General features: G+C 41.7%; 1 protein-coding gene across 1 annotated transcript in view; it reads right to left on the bottom strand.

Moving 5' to 3' along the window:
* The window catches only part of LOC128661655 (kinesin-like protein KIF20A), a 368820-nt gene that overhangs the window by 255541 nt on the left and 92883 nt on the right, over positions 1 to 20396 (bottom strand). The window contains exon 9 of the mRNA XM_053715886.1: positions 9189 to 9300. Within this exon, the coding sequence (XP_053571861.1) occupies positions 9189 to 9300 (112 nt within the window). The remainder of the gene's footprint in view (positions 1 to 9188; positions 9301 to 20396) is intronic.

Below are 20396 nucleotides of genomic sequence, written 5' to 3' on the forward strand. Positions count from 1 at the left end.
CGCGCCCCAGCCCACCAGACTGGCGTCGGTCGTGACAATGACCTATTCTGGTCTGCGGAAGCTCATTCCCTGTGACAGGTTGTCCAGGGTCAGCCACCAACGGAGTGAATCTCTGGTTATTTGATCTACTTGTATCGTCGGAGACAAGACTGTATAATCCCCATTCCACTGTCTGAGCATGCCCAGGTGCAATGGTCTTAGATGAATTCGTGCAAAAGGAACTATGTCCATTGCCGCAACCATCAACCCTATTACTTCCATGGACTGCGCTATGGAAGGAATAAGAACAGAATGAAGTACCTGACAAGAGCTTAGAAGTTTTGATTTTCTGGCCTCTGTCAGAAAAACCTTCATTTCTAAGGAAACTATTATTGTTCCCAAGAAGGGAACTCTTGTTGACGGGGACAGAGAACTTTTTTCTATGTTCACTTTCCACCTGTGAGATCTGAGAAAGGCTAGGACAATGTCCGTATGAGCCCTTGCTTTGACAGAGACTACACCTGAATCAGGATGTCGTCCAAGTAAGGTACTACTGCAATGCCCCTTGGTCTTAGCACCGCTAGAAGGGACCCTAGTACCCTTGTGAAAATCCTTGGAGCAGTGGCTAATCCGAATGGAAGTGCCACAGGTAATGCTTGTCCAGAAAGGCGAACCTTAGGAACCGAAAATGTTCCTTGTGGATAGGAATACGTAGGTACGCATCCTTTAAGTCCACCATGGTCATGAATTGACCTTCCTGGATGGTAGAAAGGATCGTTCGAATGGTTTCCATTTTGAATGATGAAACCCTTAGAAACTTGTTTAGAATCTTGAGATCTAAAATAGGTCTGAATGTTCCCTCTTATTTGGGAATTATGAACAGGTTGGAGTAAAAACCCATCCCTTGTTCTCCTAATGGAACAGGATGAATCACTCCCATGCTTAACAGGTCTTCTACACAGTGTAAGAATGCCTGTTCGAAGATAATTGAGACCCGTGGAACCTTCCCCTTGGGAGTAGTTCCCTGAATTCCAGGAGATAACCTTGAGAAACTATTTCTAGCGCCCAAGGATCCTGAACATCTCTTGCCCCAACCTGAGCAAAGAGAGAAAGTCTGCCCCCCACCAGATCCTTCCCAGATCGGGGGCCAACACTTCATGCTGTTTTGGTAGCAGTGGCAGGTGACTTGGCCTGCTTATCCTTGTTCCAGCCTTGCATCGGCCTCCAGGCTGGCTTGGTTTGAGAAGTATTACCCTCTTGCTTAGAGGGTGTAGAATTTGAGGCTGGTCCGTTTCTGCGAAAGGGACGAAAATTTGGCCTATTTTTAGCCTTAAAAGACCTATTCTGTGGGAGGGCGTGGCCCTTTCCCCCAGTGATGTCTGAAATAATCTCTTTCGAGTCAGGGCCAAACAGTGTTTTACCCTTGAAAGGGATGTTAAGCAAAAGCGCTCTGCGCGCCACGATAGCAAACCCTGAATTATTCGCCGCTAATCTAACTAATTGCAAAGCGGCATCTAAAATAAAAAAGAGTTAGCCAATTTAAGAGCTTGAACTCTGTCCAAAACCTCCTCGTACGAAGATTCTTTATTAAGCGACTTTTCTAGTTCTTCGAACCAGAAACACGCAGCTGTAGTGACAGGAACAATGCATGAAATTGGTTGTAGAAGGTAACCTTGCTGAACAAACATCTTTTTAAGCAAACCCTCTAACCTTTAATCCATAGGATCTTGAAAGCACAACTATCTTCTTATAGGAATAGAAGTGCGTTTGTTTAGAGTAGAAACCGCCCCCTCGACCTTGGGGACTGTATGCTATAAGTCCTTTCTGGGGTCGACTATAGGAAACTAATTTCTTAAATATAGGGGGAGGACAAAGGGTATGCCGGGCCTTTCCCACTCCTTATTTACTACGTCCGCCACCCGCTTGGGTATAGGAAAAACATCGGGAGGCACCGGAACCTCTAGGAACTTGTCCATCTTACCTAATTTCTCTGGAATGACCAAATTGTCACAATCATCCAGAGTAGATAATACCTCCTTAAGTAGTGCGTGGAGATGTTGAAATTTAAATTTAAAAGTTACAATATCAGGTTCTGCTTGTTGAGAAATTTTCCCTGAATCTGAAATTTCTCCCTCAGACAAAACCTCCCTCCTGGCCCCTTCAGATAGGTGTGAGGGTATGTCAGAAAAGATATCATCAGCGTCCTCTTGCTCCTCAGTGTTTAAAACAGAGCAATCACGCTTTCTGATAAGTAGGCATTTTGCAAAAAAATGCATGCAATAGAATTATTACCATACAACAATTAATGGCTGTAATGGATAAGTATTGGCGCACTAGATGTACTAGGGGCCTCTTGTGTGGGCAAAACTGGTGTAGACACAGAAGGGGATGATGCAGTACCATGCTTACTCCCCTCATTAGAGGAATCATCTTGGGCAATATATCTATGGCATTATTATCCCTACTTTGTTTGGACATTATGACACAAATATATCACATATATTTAAAAGGGGAGACACATTGGCTTTCATACATATAGAACATCGTTATCTGATGGTTCAGACATGTTAAACAGGCTTAAACTTGTTAACAAAGCACAAAAAACGTTTTACAATAAAACCGTTACTGTCCCTTTAAATTTTAAACTGAACACACTTTATTACTGAATATGTGAAAAAGTATGAAGGAATTGTTCAAATTTCACCAAAATTTCACCACAGTAACTTAAAGCCTTAAAAGTATTGCACACCAAATTTGAAAGCTTTAACCCTTAAAATAACGGAACCGGAGCCGTTTTTACAATTAACCCCTATACAGTCCCAGGTATCTGCTTTGCTGAGACCCAACCAAGCCCAGAGGGGAATACGATACCAAATGATGCCTTCTATAAGCTTTTTCAGTGGTTCTTAGCTCCTCACACATGCATCTGCATGCCATGCTTTCCAAAAACAACTGCGCATTAGAGGCGCGAAAATGAGGCTCTGTCTATGACTAGAAAAGGCCCCCAGTGAAAAAGGTGTCCAATACAGTGCCTGCCGTTTTTATTAAAACAATCCCCAAGATTTAACAACTATTAAAAGTAATAATCTGCCAAATATACTTAGTAAAGTAATCGTTTTAGCCCAGAAAAATGTCTACCAGTTTTTTAAGCCCTAATGAAGCCCTTTATTCTTTTACTTAAACTAAGAAAATGGCTTACCGGTTCCCATAGGGAAAATGACAGCTTCCAGCATTACATCGTCTTGTTAGAATGTGTCATACCTCAAGCAGCAAAAGTCTGCTCACTGTTCCCCCAACTGAAGTTAATTCCTCTCAACAGTCCTGTGTGGAAACAGCCATCGATTTTAGTAACGGTTGCTAAAATCATTTTCCTCTTACAAACAGAAATCTTCATCTCTTTCCTGTTTTAGAGTAAATAGTACATACCAGCACTATTTTAAAATAACAAACTCTTGATTGAAGAATAAAAACTACATTTAAACACCAAAAAACTCTAAGCCATCTCCGTGGAGATGTTGCCTGTACAACGGCAAAGAGAATGACTGGGGAAGGCGGAGCCTAGGAGGGATCATGTGACCAGCTTTGCTGGGCTCTTTGCCATTTCCTGTTGGGGAAGAGAATATCCCACAAGTAAGGATGACGCCGTGGACCGGACACACCTATGTTGGAGAAATAAACGTTTTTACATGCCAGCAAAAAAAAAAAAACGTTTAACCTCAATACATTAATTGTTATTTAAAACCTATTGCAAGTCCCTGCAAATTAGGTTAAGTCTATGCATACAGTATAAATCCAGTGAAGTACCATTCCCCAGAATACTGAAGTGTAAAATATACATACATGACAGCCTGATACCAGCTACATCTACTGCATTTAAGGCTGAGTTTACATTATAACGGTATGGCAGGATTTTCTCATCAATTCCATGTCAGAAAATAACAAACTGCTACATACCTCTTTGCAGATTAATCTGCCCGCTGTCCCCTGATCTGAAGTTTACCTCTCCTCAGATGGCCGAGAAACAGCAATATGATCTTAACTACTCAGGCTAAAATCATAGAAAAAAACTCCGGTAGATTCTTCTTCAAATTCTACCAGAGAATGAATAACACACTCCGGTGCTATTATAAAATAACAAACTTTTGATTGAAGTTAATAAACTAATTAAATCACCACAGTCCTCTCACACATCCTATCTATTCGTTGGGTGCAAGAGAATGACTGGAGGTTTTGGTACACACACAGTAATGTGAAAAATAAAAGTACACCGTCTGAGTTCTATAGTTTTTCATATCAGGGAAAAATGCTAATCATCTGGTCCTTAGCAGGTCTTAAAAATTAGGTAAATACAATCTTAGATGAACAACAACACATATTACACTGTGTCATGATTTATTTAACAAAATAAAGCCAAAATGGAGAAGCCATGTGTGAAAAACTAAGTACACCCTCACTGCTTCCATAGGAATTAAGAAGCTAAGTAGAAGTGATGCTAATCAAATGCCCTTGATTAATTGATCATCAGCAAGTGTAACCACCTCTATAAAAGCTGAGGTTTTAGCAGTTTGCTGGTCTGGAGCATTCAGATGTGTGTTAAAACAATTCCAAGGAGGAGAGACATCAGCAATGATTTTAGAGAAGCAATTGTTGCTGCTCATCAATCTGAGAAGGGTTATAACACAATTTCCAGCAATTTAAAGTTCATCATTCTACAGTGAGAATGATATTTCACAAGTGGAAAACATTCAAGACAGTTGGCAATCTTCCCAGGAGTGGACATCTCAGCAAATTTACCCCAATTCCAGAATGTGCAATGCTCAGAGAAAATTGCAAAAAAAAAAAAACCAAGAGCTACATCTCAGACTCTACATGTTTCTGTTAGTATGTTAAAGTTCAAGAGTTAACTAGGGTAATACACCCAATAGGGGGCGCTAAGACTAATAATGTGAATAATACTAAGTGTGTATATATATATATATATATATATATATATATATATATATATATATATATATATATATATATATATATATATATATATATATATATATATATATATATATTAGGGCTGCAACTAACGATTATTTTCATAATCGATTAATCGGCCGATTATTTTTTCGATTAATCGACTAATCGGATAAAAAAAGAATCAATAATGGTTTCCTATATTTTAAATAAAATCCACATACTGAGTGTTACAAATATAAACTTCAGACTAAAACTTTACATTAACACAACTGTTTGTCCAATTTTTAAGCATCAGAGAACAGTTTTATAATTAAACAAAACCTGTTTGAAAAGAGGTAGAACTAGAAAGAGACTATCACTGTTAATAACATTCTGTTATTCACTCTTTCAGAAACTTTGCATTGAAATGCAAAAATCTCAACATGTCCACATGCTTCTGACTAAGGCTGGTTCTCTGTTTGCAGCTATATTTCCTGCAGCAGAGAAAAGACACTAAGATGGTGTTGAGGTGCTTGAGATGTATAAGTAGGGTTTTGCCAATTTCACCAAAGTGGGATATTTATTTTTGTTAGCTCTTCACCAATGCAAAGGGGTTTTCACCTTGGCAAGGGGCCTCTCAATAAAGTAACCCTTGACTTCATTCTTACATAAAAAATATCTTGAATATCTATATGCAATGGTAAATAACCAGCTATAATGTTAGGGGGAAATATGTAGTCCGCTCTAAAAATAACAGATATATACAATTATACATATACGTTGAATCTGGTATATATTATCACAATATATTAAAAATATAAAAAAAACAATAAAAAACAAATCAAACGCGCTAAGGACTATACATTTATTTATACAATAACAGGACAAAGCCTTACACATTTATTTATACAGTACATATAATCAGCAATAGCAAGCAATACGCTAATAATTGTGCAAACAGATAATAGTGCACATCAATTTAAATAACTCCCATCAATCTAGGGCTAGGTGTAAATAACAAGCTTGGCACTATATCATGAAAAGCATAGTTCCAAATCACCTGATTTAATATAAACAATCCAAATGATGACTATTATATCTGGGTTGCACATAAGCCAGGGGTAGTTGTAAATGTATACTGTCCTGAAAAAGTGAAAAGTAGAGGTCTGTAGATGTCCTTTAGGCTAAGGACATAACCATAAAACACAATACCATGTGCAGGAGTTCATTGGAGTGAAGCAGTTGGTGTTGTGCACAGACCAACTAATTGCAAACCAACTAATCGATTATGAGATTCGTTGACAACTATTTTCATAATCGATTATTACGATTAGTTGTTGCAGCTCTAATATATATATATATATATATATATATATATATATATATATATATATATATATATATACACACACACAAAAAATATACAAAAAATATACAAGCCACTGTATAAGCAAAATTACATAAAACCACACATTTCCTTGCAATATTTGTCATATATAATAATATCAGACACCAAATACCAGAGTCCCAAATTAATGGTGGAAATCAGACTCAGTAGATATAGTCCAGTATATTGCAAAGTATAGTCGTTCAATAGTCCTCCAGGCCGCACTCAATCTTCACCCTCAAAAGGTCAGCAAATCTCTAAATGAAACACAAGGAAAGAGGCGCCGTATGTGTGAATCTGTAATACCCAGTAACAAAGATAGAGCAAGTGCAGGGTACTCACAATATAGAAAGGCACTCAGATGTGCCTGTAGATGCAGGCTGGTTTTTTCAGCAGACCAGCTAGCTGTGCAAGGCACTTCAGGGTCCAGAGGTAAAAATCTGTATGTCTTGACAGGCAGTAGATGGTCAATCCAGAAAAATAAGGCCCAGGAGCTTTTTATCAGACGGTTATAAAAGAACTCCTGCACTGATCAAGCAGTTACTGTGTAGCAACGCTCTGGGCTCTGAATTCGTCAAAAGAGAACTAAGAAACTTTGAATTTCAAACTAGGAAGGCATATGGATTCCCACTGTGATTAAATGCATCTTCTAGAGTCATTAGTAGGAGGTTGTCCAAGAGATTTCAACACAATACATGTCTTGCTGCTTTAATTGCTTCAGGTCAGCTTCAAAGAGAGAAACATGCCCTTGCTGTGTTCATAGCAGTGTCTATGTATTGTGTTGAAATCTCTTTCTATATTGTGAGTACCCTGCACTTGCTCTATCTTTGTTACTGGGTATTACAGATTCACACATACGGCGCCTCTTTCCTTGTGTTTCATTTATAAAGTTCAAGAGTTGTGTGAAATGTTTGCCAGGAGAAAGCCTCTCCTCTCTAAACAGAACATGGCTGCATATTTGCAAAGTTGCATCTGAACAAACCGCTTCTGGAACAATGTCCTTTGGACAGAGGAGATCAAAGTGGAGAGGTTTGACCATAATGCACAGCACCACGTTTGGTGAAAACCAAAAAGCACAAACATCTCATACCAACTGTCAAGCACAATGTTGGAGGGGTGATTTGGACTTGTTTTGCAGCCACAGGACTTGGGCACCTTGCAGTCATTGAGTAGACCATGAACTCCTCTGTATACAAAAGTATACTAGAGTCAAATGTGAGGCCATCTGTCCGACAGCTAAAGCTTGACCGTAATTGGGTCATGCAACAGGTCAATGATCCCAAGCACACCAGAAAATCTACAACAGAATGGCTGAAAGATTAGAATCAAGGTGTTGCAAAGTCAAAGTCCAGACTTCAACCTGATTGAATTGCAGTGGCGGGACCTTAAGAGAGCTGTGCATAAACCTCAATGAAAGGAAGCAACATTGTTAAGAGTGTATACATTGTTGTGTATTATGATTACACATGAAGTTTAATAGAATCCCTTTTGATTGTATAAATAGAGGCCAAGGTTTAAGCCTATAAGAGTTTATAGGAGTGTCTAGGGGTCTGACTATAAAAGTCAGTTTTAAGCAGAGAGGCTACAATCTGACCTCCGTAATGTAATCAGGTGGGAGTAATATTGGTGACCTGGAGCATTTAAAATTTGACAAGAAAGGTGGGTACTCAGATAGCCTCTGACAAAGCTGATGTTTTCAGTGAAACACGTAAGGCCACGCCACATTATGTCACTGTTTAAAATTCACGCGATCCACAGCGTAATACAGTTTTATAGTTTATTATTTCAAAAACCCTTTGCAAGCAACAACGGTATAAAGAGCTAGAGATTTGAAGGATCAAGGACTGCAGACTAGATTTAACTTTACCTTACCTGGAGACTGACTTACTGTACGCTGACCTTACCTCATACGATTGCGGTTTTGGAGAGTAAGTAGCTCCTCATAGGGGGATTGTTTGTACATTTTAATTGTATCTTTTGTAATAAACATATTGCACTATGAGGAGGATCTCTGTGCTTTTTCCAGATTGCTTAATACCAAGAAGATTCTGTACTGGTGTTGGATTATTTTGTAATAAAAGCAGCAATTCCTCATATATATGTAGTGAACCTGCAATACTGACAGAAGAGACCCTTGAGCAGATAAATATTGTAGAACTTTACTATTTTGTATTTTCAGGAGTGCGCAGCTTAGTGTGTTCAAAAATACTTTTTTCTATTATTTATTACTAAGTGACTGCGCAATGCAAAATACCTAAAAGTAATGTTTAAAAGTTAGAAGCCTTTATATGACACAATATTAATTTTTCTATTTAATCCGTTTTGTTCGTAAACATGAATACAACATGCAGCCAGGCACCTTTGTTTAATCTATTTGTCCATAGGATTTACTCCTTTTTGAGTGTGTGTGTGTGTGTGGGGGGGGGGGGGGGTGAGGAAATTACTACACACCAGTAAAAACAAAAACAACAAAAAAAAACACACAAATATAAACTGGGTACCGGCAGACAGCTGCTAGTATTAGAACAAACACACTATCCCGTAAACTGCAGACTGTCTGCCAGTACCTAAGATGCTAGGGAAAGAAGCTTTTACAACAATTTGCATTATGACTGCAATAGTTGTGTTTAAATAATTTCAGTGAGAAAACCAAAGTTCGTATTTATAAAAAAAAAAAAAAGGTGGTACTTTGGTTTTTTTTTTGTTTTAACAATCACATTTGGCAGCGAAACCGTGGCATGAAATAAACCAAAATGGGCCTAGATCAATACCTTGGATTGTCTTCTTAAAAATATATAATGTAAATTTATTTTTATAGGTTAAACAAAAAAAAACACACACACACACACACACACACACACACACCAAAACAAACCTTCTACTTGACTGTTGGTTCATTCGTGTAGATGCCAAACTTCTATTTTTGTTTCCAAAATGCAATATTTTGCAGGCTTCTGCAGTGCTATTGATGTTAACCCACTTCAAATCTGAGGGGAAAAAAAAAAAATGGATGTTGCGGTTTTAATACTCATAACTGAAAAACATAATTTATGCTTACCTGATAAATTTATTTCTCTTGTAGTGTATCCAGTCCACGGATCATCCATTACTTATGGGATATTCTCCTTCCCAACAGGAAGTTGCAAGAGGATCACCCACAGCAGAGCTGCTATATAGCTCCTCCCCTAACTGCCATATCCAGTCATTCGACCGAAACAAACAGAGAAAGGAGAAACCATAGGGTGCAGTGGTGACTGTAGTTTAATTAAATTTTAGACCTGCCTTAAAATGACAGGGCGGGCCGTGGACTGGATACACTACAAGAGAAATAAATTCATCAGGTAAGCATAAATTATGTTTTCTCTTGTTAAGTGTATCCAGTCCACGGATCAACCATTACTTATGGGATACCAATACCAAAGCTAAAGTACACGGATGATGGGAGGGACAAGGCAGGGATTAAGCGGAAGGAACCACTGCCTGAAGAACCTTTCTCCCAAAAACAGCCTCCGAAGAAGCAAAAGTATCAAATTTGTAAAATTTTGAAATAGTGTCAAGCGAAGACCAAGTCGCGGCCTTGCAAATCTGTTCAACAGAGGCCTCATTTTTAAAGGCCCAGGTGGAAGCCACAGCTCTAGTAGAATGAGCTGTAATTCTTTCAGGGGGCTGCTGTCCAGCAGTCTCATAGGCTAGGCGTATAATACTCCGAAGCCAAAAGGAAAGAGGTTGCCGAAGATTTTTGACCTCTCCTCTGTCCAGAATAAACGACAAACAGGGAAGATGTTTGACTAAAATCTTTAGTAGCTTGTAAGTAAAACTTCAAGGCACGGACTACGTCCAGATTATGTAAAAGACGTTCCTTCTTTGAAGAAGGATTAGGACACAATGATGGAACAACCATCTCTTGATTGATATTCCTGTTAGAAACCACCTTAGGTAAAAACCCAGGTTTGGTACGCAGAACTACCTTATCTGCATGAAAAATCAGATAAGGAGAATCACATTGTAAGGCAGATAGCTCAGAGACTCTCCGAGCCGAGGAAATAGCCATCAAAAACAGAACTTTCCAAGATAAAAGCTTAATATCAATGGAATGAAGGGGTTCAAACGGAACTCCTTGAAGAACCAAGTTTAAGCTCCATGGGGGAGCAACAGGTTTAAACACAGGCTTAATTCTAACCAAAGCCTGACAAAATGCCTGGATGTCTGGAACTTCTGCCAGACGCTTGTGCAAAAGAATAGACAGAGCAGAAATCTGTCCCTTTAAAGGAACTAGCTGATAATCCTTTGTCCAAACCCTCTTGGAGAAAGGACAATATCCTAGGAATCCTAACCTTACTCCATGAGTAATTCTTGGATTCACACCAGTAAAGATATGTACGCCATATCTTGTGATAGATTTTCCTGGTAACAGGCTTTCGTGCCTGTATTAAGGTATCAATGACTGACTCTGAGAAGCCACGCTTTGATAGAATCAAGCGTTCAATCTCCATGCAGTCAGTCTCAGAGAAATTAGATTTGGATGATTGAAAGGACCTTGTATTAGAAGGTCCTGTCTTAGAGGCAGAGTCCATGGTGGAAAGGATGACATGTCCACTAGGTCTGCATACCAGGTCCTGCGTGGCCACGCAGGCGCTATTAGAATCACTGATGCTCTCTCCTGTTTGATTTTGGCAGTCAGTCGAGGGAGCAGAGGAAACACATAAGCCGGGTTGAAGAACCAAGGCGCTGCTAGAGCATCTATCAGCGTCGCTTCTGGGTCCCTGGACCTGGATCCGTAACAAGGAAGCTTGGCGTTCTGGCGAGACGCCATGAGATCCAACTCTGGTTTGCCCCAACGATGAAACAATTGAGCAAACCCCTCCGGATGGAGTTCCCACTCCCCCGGGTGAAAAGTCTGACGACTTAGAAAATCCGCCTCCCAGTTCTCCACGCCTGGGATATGGATTGCTGACAGGTGGCAAGAGTGAGTCTCTGCCCAGCGAATTATTTTTGAGACTTCTAACATCGCTAGGGAACTCCTGGTTCCCCCTTGATGGTTGATGTAAGCCACAGTCGTGATATTGTCCGACTGAAATCTGATGAACCTCAGTGTTGCTAACTGAGGCCAAGCCAGAAGAGCATTGAATATTGCTCTTAACTCCAGAATATTTATCGGAAGGAGTTTCTCCTCCTGAATCCACGATCCCTGTGCCTTCAGGGAGTTCCAGACTGCACCCCAACCTAGAAGGCTGGCATCTGTTGTTACAATTGTCCAATCTGGCCTGCGAAAGGTCATACCCTCGGACAGGTGGACCCGAGACAACCACCAGAGAAGAGAATCTCTGGTCTCTTGATCCAGATTTAGCAGAGGGGACAAATCTGTGTAATCCCCATTCCACTGACTTGCATAATTGCAGCGGTCTGAGATGTAGTCGCGCAAATGGCACTATGTCCATTGCCGCTACCATTAAGCCGATCACCTCCATACACTGAGCCACCGAAGGGCGCGGAATGGAATGAAGAATACGGCAAGCATTTAGAAGCTTTTATAACCTGGACTCCGTCAGGTAAATTTTCATCTCTACAGAATCTATAAGAGTCCCTAAGAAGGAGACTCTTGTGAGTGGGGATAGAGAACTCTTTTCCTCGTTCACTTTCCACCCGTGCGATCTCGGAAATGCCAGAACTATCTCTGTATGAGACTTGGCAATTTGAAAGCTTGACGCCTGTATCAGGATGTCGTCTAAATACGGAGCCACCGCTATGCCTCGCGGTCTTAGAACCGCCAGAAGTGAGCCCAGAACCTTCGTAAAGATTCTCGGGGCTGTAGCCAACCCGAAGGGAAGAGCTACAAATTGGTAATGCCTGTCTAGAAAGACAAACCTTAGGAACCGATGATGATCTTTGTGAATCGGTATGTGAAGGTAGGCATCCTTTAAGTCCACTGTGGTCATGTACTGACCCTCTTGGATCATGGGTAGGATGGTCCGAATAGTTTCCATTTTGAAAGATGGAACTCTGAGGAATTTGTTTAAGATCTTTAGATCCAAAATTGGTCTGAAGGTTCCCTCTTTTTTGGGAACCACAAACAGATTTGAATAAAAACCCTGTCCTTGTTCCGTCCGCGGAACTGGATGGATCACTCCCATTACTAGGAGGTCTTGCACACAGCGCAGGAATGCCTCTTTCTTTATCTGATTTGCAGATAACCTTGAAAGATGAAATCTCCCTTGTGGAGGGGAAGCTTTGAAGTCCAGAAGATATCCCTGAGATATGATCGCCAACGCCCAAGGATCCTGAACATCTCTTGCCCACGCCTGGGCGAAGAGAAAAAGTCTGCCCCCTACTAGATCCGTCGCCGGATAGGGGGCCGGTCCTTCATGCTGTCTTAGAGGCAGCAGCAGGCTTTCTGGCCTGCTTGCCTTTGTTCCAGGACTGGTTAAGTTTCCAGGCCTGCTTAGATTGAGCAAAAGTTCCCTCTTGTCTTGAAGCGGAGGAAGTTGATGCTGCACCTGCCTTGGAATTTCGAAAGGCACTAAAATTAGACTGTTTGGCCTTTGATTTGGCCCTGTCCTGAGGAAGGGTATGACCCTTACCTCCAGTAATGTCAGCAATAATTTCTTTCAAACCAGGCCCGAATAAGGTCTGCCCCTTGAAAGGAATGTTGAGTAATTTAGACTTTAAAGTCACATCAGCTGACCAGGATTTGAGCCATAGCGCCCTACGCGCCTGGATGGCGAATCCGGAATTCTTAGCCGTTAGTTTAGTCAAATGAACAATGGCATCAGAAACAAATGAGTTAGCTAGCTTAAGAGTTCTAAGCTTGTCAACAATTTCAGTCAATGGAGCTGTATGGATGGCCTCTTCCAGGGCCTCAAACCAGGATTCTGCCTCCGCAGCAGTGACAGGCGCAATGCATGCAAGGGGCTGTAAAATCAAACCTTGTTGAATAAACATTTTCTTAAGGTAACCCTCTAATTTTTATCCATTGGATCTGAAAAAGCACAACTGTCCTCAACCGGGATAGTGGTACGCTTTGCTAAAGTAGAAACTGCTCCCACCACCTTAGGGACAGTCTGCCATAAGTCCCGTGTAGTGGCATCTATTGGAAACATTTTTCTAAATATAGGAGGTGGGGAAAAGGGCACACCGGGCCTATCCCACTCCTTACTAATAAATTTCTGTAAGCCTTTTAGGTATTGGAAAAACATCAGTACTCACCAGCACTGCATAGTATTTATCCAGCCTACACAATTTCTCTGGCACTGCAATTGTGTCACAGTCATTCAGAGCAGCTAATACCTCCCCAAGCAATACACGGAGGTTCTCAAGCTTAAATTTAAAATTAGAAATCTCTGAATCAGGTCTCCCCGAATCAGAGACGTCGCCCACAGACTGAAGCTCTCCGTCCTCAGGTTCTGCATATTGTGACGCAGTATCAGGCATGGCTCTTACAGCATCTACACGCTCTGTATCTCGTCTAACCCCAGAGCTATCGCGCTTACCTCTCAATTCAGGCAATCTGGATAATACCTCTGACAGGGTATTATTCATAATTGCAGCCATGTCCTGCAAAGAAATCGCTATGGGCGTCCCTGATGTACTTGGCGCCATATTAGCGTGCGTCCCTTGAGCGGGAGGCGAAGGGTCCGACATGTGGGGAGAGTTAGTCGGCATAACTTCCCCCTCGACAGACCCCTCTGGTGACAATTCTTTTATAGATAAAGACTGATCTTTACTGTTTAAGATGAAATCAATACATTTAGTACACATTCTCCTATGGGGCTCCACCATGGCTTTTAAACATAATGAACAAGTATCCTCTGTTTCAGACATGTTTGTACAGACTAGCAATGAGACTAGCAAGCTTGGAAAAAACTTTAAAGCAAGTTAACAAGCAATATAAAAAACGTTACTGTGCCTTTAAGAGAAACAAATTGACAAAATTTGAAATAACAGTGAAAAAAGGCAGTTACACCAACAAAATTTTTACAGTGTATGTAACAAGTCAGCAGAGCATTGCACCCACTTGCAAATGGATGATTAACCCCTTAATAACAAAAACAGAATAAATGACAAAAACGTTTTTTAAACACAGTCACAACAACTGCGACAGTCTACTGTGATTGTTACCCTCCTCAAACACGACTTTGAAGCCTTTTGAGCCCTTCAGATATGTCCTGGATCATGCAGAGGGAAGCTGAATGTCTCTGTCAGTATTTTTATCTGCACAGAAAAGCACTAAAATAGGCCCTTCACACTCATATTGCAACAGTGGAAAGCTTCAGGAAACTGTCTCTAGGCAGAAATCAAACCAGCCATGTGGAAAAAAACTAGGGCCCAATAAGTTTTGTCACCAAACATATAAAAACGATTAACATGCCAGCAAACGTTTTATATTACATTTTTATAAGAGTATGCATCTCTATTAATAAGCCTGATACCAGTAGCTATCACTGCATTTAAGGCTTTACTTACATTAATCCGGTATAAGCAGCATTTTCTAGCAAATTCCATCCCTAGAAAAATATTAACTGCACATACCTTATTGCAGGAAAACCTGCACGCCATTCCCTCTCTGAAGTTACCTCACTCCTCAGAATATGTGAGAACAGCCATGGATCTTAGTTACTTCTGCTAAGATCATAGAAAACAGAATTTATGTTTACCTGATAAATTACTTTCTCCAACGGTGTGTCCGGTCCACGGCGTCATCCTTACTTGTGGGATATTCTCTTCCCCAACAGGAAATGGCAAAGAGCCCAGCAAAGCTGGTCACATGATCCCTCCTAGGCTCCGCCTTCCCCAGTCATTCGACCGACGTAAAGGAGGAATATTTGCATAGGAGAAACCATATGATACCGTGGTGACTGTAGTTAAAGAAAATAAATTATCAGACCTGATTAAAAAACCAGGGCGGGCCGTGGACCGGACACACCGTTGGAGAAAGTAATTTATCAGGTAAACATAAATTCTGTTTTCTCCAACATAGGTGTGTCCGGTCCACGGCGTCATCCTTACTTGTGGGAACCAATACCAAAGCTTTAGGACACGGATGAAGGGAGGGAGCAAATCAGGTCACCTAGATGGAAGGCACCACGGCTTGCAAAACCTCTCTCCCAAAAATAGCCTCAGAAGAAGCAAAAGTATCAAACTTGTAAAATTTAGTAAAAGTGTGCAGTGAAGACCAAGTCGCTGCCTTACATATCTGATCAACAGAAGCCTCGTTCTTGAAGGCCCATGTGGAAGCCACAGCCCTAGTGGAATGAGCTGTGATTCTTTCAGGAGGCTGCCGTCCGGCAGTCTCGTAAGCCAATCTGATGATGCTTTTAATCCAAAAAGAGAGAGAGGTAGAAGTTGCTTTTTGACCTCTCCTTTTACCAGAATAAACAAAAAACAAGGAAGATGTTTGTCTAAAATCCTTTGTAGCATCTAAATAGAATTTTAGAGCACGAACAACATCCAAATTGTGCAACAAACGTTCCTTCTTTGAAACTGGATTCGGACACAAAGAAGGCACGACTATCTCCTGGTTAATGTTTTTGTTAGAAACAACTTTCGGAAGAAAACCAGGTTTAGTACGTAAAACCACCTTATCTGCATGGAACACCAGATAAGGAGGAGAACACTGCAGAGCAGATAATTCTGAAACTCTTCTAGCAGAAGAAATTGCAACCAAAAACAAAACTTTCCAAGATAATAACTTAATATCAACGGAATGTAAGGGTTCAAACGGAACCCCCTGAAGAACTGAAAGAACTAAATTGAGACTCCAAGGAGGAGTCAAAGGTTTGTAAACAGGCTTGATTCTAACCAGAGCCTGAACAAAGGCTTGAACATCTGGCACAGCTGCCAGTTTTTTGTGAAGTAACACAGACAAGGCAGAAATCTGTCCCTTCAAGGAACTAGCAGATAATCCTTTCTCCAAACCTTCTTGAAGGAAGGATAGAATCTTAGGAATTTTTACCTTGTCCCAAGGGAATCCTTTAGATTCACACCAACAGATATATTTTTTCCATATTTTGTGGTAAATTTTTCTAGTTACAGGCTTTCTGGCCTGAACAAGAGTATCAATGACAGAATCTGAGAACCCTCGCTTTGATAAGATCAAGCGTTCAATCTCCAAGCAGTCAGTTGGAGTGAGACCAGATTCGGATGTTCGAACGGACCTTGAACAAGGTGGTCTCGTCTCAAAGGTAGCTTCCATGGTGGAGCCGATGACATATTCACCAGGTCTACATACCAAGTCCTGCGTGGCCACGCAGGAGCTATCAAGATCACCGATGCTCTCTCCTGATTGATCCTGGCTACCAGCCTGGGGATGAGAGGAAACGGCGGGAATACATAAGCTAGTTTGAAGGTCCAAGGTGCTACTAGTGCATCTACTAGAGTCGCCTTGGGATCCCTGGATCTGGACCCGTAGCAAGGAACCTTGAAGTTCTGACGAGAGGCCATCAGATCCATGTCTGGAATGCCCCACAATTGAGTGATTTGGGCAAAGATTTCCGGATGGAGTTCCCACTCCCCCGGATGAAATGTCTGACGACTCAGAAAATCCGCTTCCCAATTTTCCACTCCTGGGATGTGGATTGCAGACAAGTGGCAGGAGTGAGTCTCCGCCCATTGAATGATTTTGGTCACTTCTTCCATCGCCAGGGAACTCCTTGTTCCCCCCTGATGGTTGATGTACGCAACAGTCGTCATGTTGTCTGATTGAAACCGTATGAACTTGGCCTTTGCTAGCTGAGGCCAAGCCTTGAGAGCATTGAGTATCGCTCTCAGTTCCAGAATATTTATCGGTAGAAGAGATTCTTCCCGAGACCAAAGACCCTGAGCCTTCAGGGGTCCCCAGACCGCGCCCCAGCCCACCAGACTGGCGTCGGTCGTGACAATGACCCACTCTGGTCTGCGGAAGCTCATCCCCTGTGACAGGTTGTCCAGGGACAGCCACCAACGGAGTGAATCTCTGGTCCTCTGATTTACTTGTATCGTCGGAGACAAGTCTGTATAGTCCCCATTCCACTGACTGAGCATGCACAGTTGTAATGGTCTTAGATGAATGCGCGCAAAAGGAACTATGTCCATTGCCGCTACCATCAAACCTATTACTTCCATGCACTGCGCTATGGAAGGAAGAGGAACAGAATGAAGTATTTGACAAGAGTTCAGAAGTTTTGATTTTCTGGCCTCTGTCAGAAAAATCCTCATTTCTAAGGAGTCTATTATTGTTCCCAAGAAGGGAACCCTTGTTGACGGAGACAGAGAACTTTTTTCTACGTTCACTTTCCACCCGTGAGATCTGAGAAAGGCCAGGACAATGTCCGTGTGAGCCTTTGCTTGAGGAAGGGACGACGCTTGAATCAGAATGTCGTCCAAGTAAGGTACTACTGCAATGCCCCTTGGTCTTAGCACCGCTAGAAGGGACCCTAGTACCTTTGTGAAAATCCTTGGAGCAGTGGCTAATCCGAACGGAAGTGCCACAAACTGGTAATGCTTGTCCAGGAATGCGAACCTTAGGAACCGATGATGTTCCTTGTGGATAGGAATATGTAGATACGCATCCTTTAAATCCACCGTGGTCATGAATTGACCTTCCTGGATGGAAGGAAGAATAGTTCGAATGGTTTCCATTTTGAACGATGGAACCTTGAGAAACTTGTTTAGGATCTTGAGATCTAAGATTGGTCTGAATGTTCCCTCTTTTTTGGGAACTACGAACAGATTGGAGTAGAACCCCATCCCTTGTTCTCCTAATGGAACAGGATGAATCACTCCCATTTTTAACAGGTCTTCTACACAATGTAAGAATGCCTGTTTTTTTATGTGGTCTGAAGACAATTGAGACCTGTGGAACCTCCCCCTTGGGGGAAGCCCCTTGAATTCCAGAAGATAACCTTGGGAGACTATTTCTAGCGCCCAAGGATCCAGAACATCTCTTGCCCAAGCCTGAGCGAAGAGAGAGAGTCTGCCCCCCACCAGATCCGGTCCCGGATCGGGGGCCAACATCTCATGCTGTCTTGGTAGCAGTGGCAGGTTTCTTGGCCTGCTTTCCTTTGTTCCAGCCTTGCATTGGTCTCCAGGCTGGCTTGGCTTGAGAAGTATTACCCTCTTGCTTAGAGGACGTAGCACTTGGGGCTGGTCCGTTTCTGCGAAAGGGACGAAAATTAGGTTTATTTTTGGCCTTGAAAGACCTATCCTGAGGAAGGGCGTGGCCCTTGCCCCCAGTGATATCAGAGATAATCTCTTTCAAGTCAGGGCCAAACAGCGTTTTCCCCTTGAAAGGAATGTTAAGCAATTTGTTCTTGGAAGACGCATCCGCTGACCAAGATTTTAACCAAAGCGCTCTGCGCGCCACAATAGCAAAACCAGAATTTTTCGCCGCTAACCTAGCCAATTGCAAAGTGGCATCTAGGGTGAAAGAATTAGCCAATTTGAGAGCACGAATTCTGTCCATAATCTCCTCATAAGAAGAAGAATTATTATTGATCGCCTTTTCTAGCTCATCGAACCAGAAACACGCGGCTGTAGTGACAGGAACAATGCATGAAATTGGTTGTAGAAGGTAACCTTGCTGAACAAACATCTTTTTAAGCAAACCTAATTTTTTATCCATAGGATCTTTGAAAGCACAACTATCTTCTATGGGTATAGTGGTGCGTTTGTTTAGAGTAGAAACCGCCCCCTCGACCTTGGGGACTGTCTGCCATAAGTCCTTTCTGGGGTCGACCATAGGAAACAATTTTTTAAATATGGGGGGAGGGACGAAAGGTATACCGGGCCTTTCCCATTCTTTATTTACAATGTCCGCCACCCGCTTGGGTATAGGAAAAGCTTCGGGGGGCCCCGGGACCTCTAGGAACTTGTCCATTTTACATAGTTTCTCTGGAATGACCAAATTCTCACAATCATCCAGAGTGGATAACACCTCCTTAAGCAGAGCGCGGAGATGTTCCAATTTAAATTTAAATGTAATCACATCAGGTTCAGCTTGTTGAGAAATTTTCCCTGAATCTGAAATTTCTCCCTCAGACAAAACCTCCCTGGCCCCCTCAGACTGGTGTAGGGGCCCTTCAGAACCAATATCATCAGCGTCCTCATGCTCTTCAGTATTTTCTAAAACAGAGCAGTCGCGCTTTCGCTGATAAGTGGGCATTTTGGCTAAAATGTTTTTGATAGAATTATCCATTACAGCCGTTAATTGTTGCATAGTAAGGAGTATTGGCGCGCTAGATGTACTAGGGGCCTCCTGTGTGGGCAAGACTGGTGTAGACTAAGGAGGGGATGATGCAGTACCATGCTTACTCCCCTCACTTGAGGAATCATCTTGGGCATCATTTTCTCTAAATTTTGTGTCACATAAATCACATCTATTTAAATGAGAAGGAACCTTGGCTTCCCCACATTCAGAACACAGTCTATCTGGTAGTTCAGACATGTTAAACAGGCAAAAACTTGATAACAAAGTACAAAAAACGTTTTAAAATAAACCGTTACTGTCACTTTAAATTTTAAGCTGAACACACTTTATTACTGCAATTGCGAAAAAGTATGAAGGAATTGTTCAAAATTCACCAAAATTTCACCACAGTGTCTTAAAGCCTTAAAAGTATTGCACACCAAATTTGGAAGCTTTAACCCTTAAAATAACGGAACCGGAGCCGTTTTTATATTTAACCCCTTTACAGTCCCTGGTATCTGCTTTGCTGAGACCCAACCAAGCCCAAAGGGGAATACGATACCAAATGACGCCTTCAGAAAGTCTTTTCTATGTATCAGAGCTCCTCACACATGCATCTGCATGTCATGCTTCTCAAAAACAAGTGCGCAATACAGGCGCGAAAATGAGACTCTGCCTATGATTAGGGAAAGCCCCTAGAGAATAAGGTGTCCAATACAGTGCCTGCCGGTTATTTTACATAATTCCCAAGATTAAAATAATTCCTCAAGGCTATGGAGTATAAAATATAAATCGATTTAGCCCAGAAAATGTCTACAGTCTTAGAAAGCCCTTGTGAAGCCCTTTTTTTCTTTCTGTAATAAAAATGGCTTACCGGATCCCATAGGGAAAATGACAGCTTCCAGCATTACATCGTCTTGTTAG

Source organism: Bombina bombina, chromosome 5 (assembly GCF_027579735.1).
Source record: "Bombina bombina isolate aBomBom1 chromosome 5, aBomBom1.pri, whole genome shotgun sequence".
NCBI lineage: Eukaryota > Metazoa > Chordata > Amphibia > Anura > Bombinatoridae > Bombina > Bombina bombina.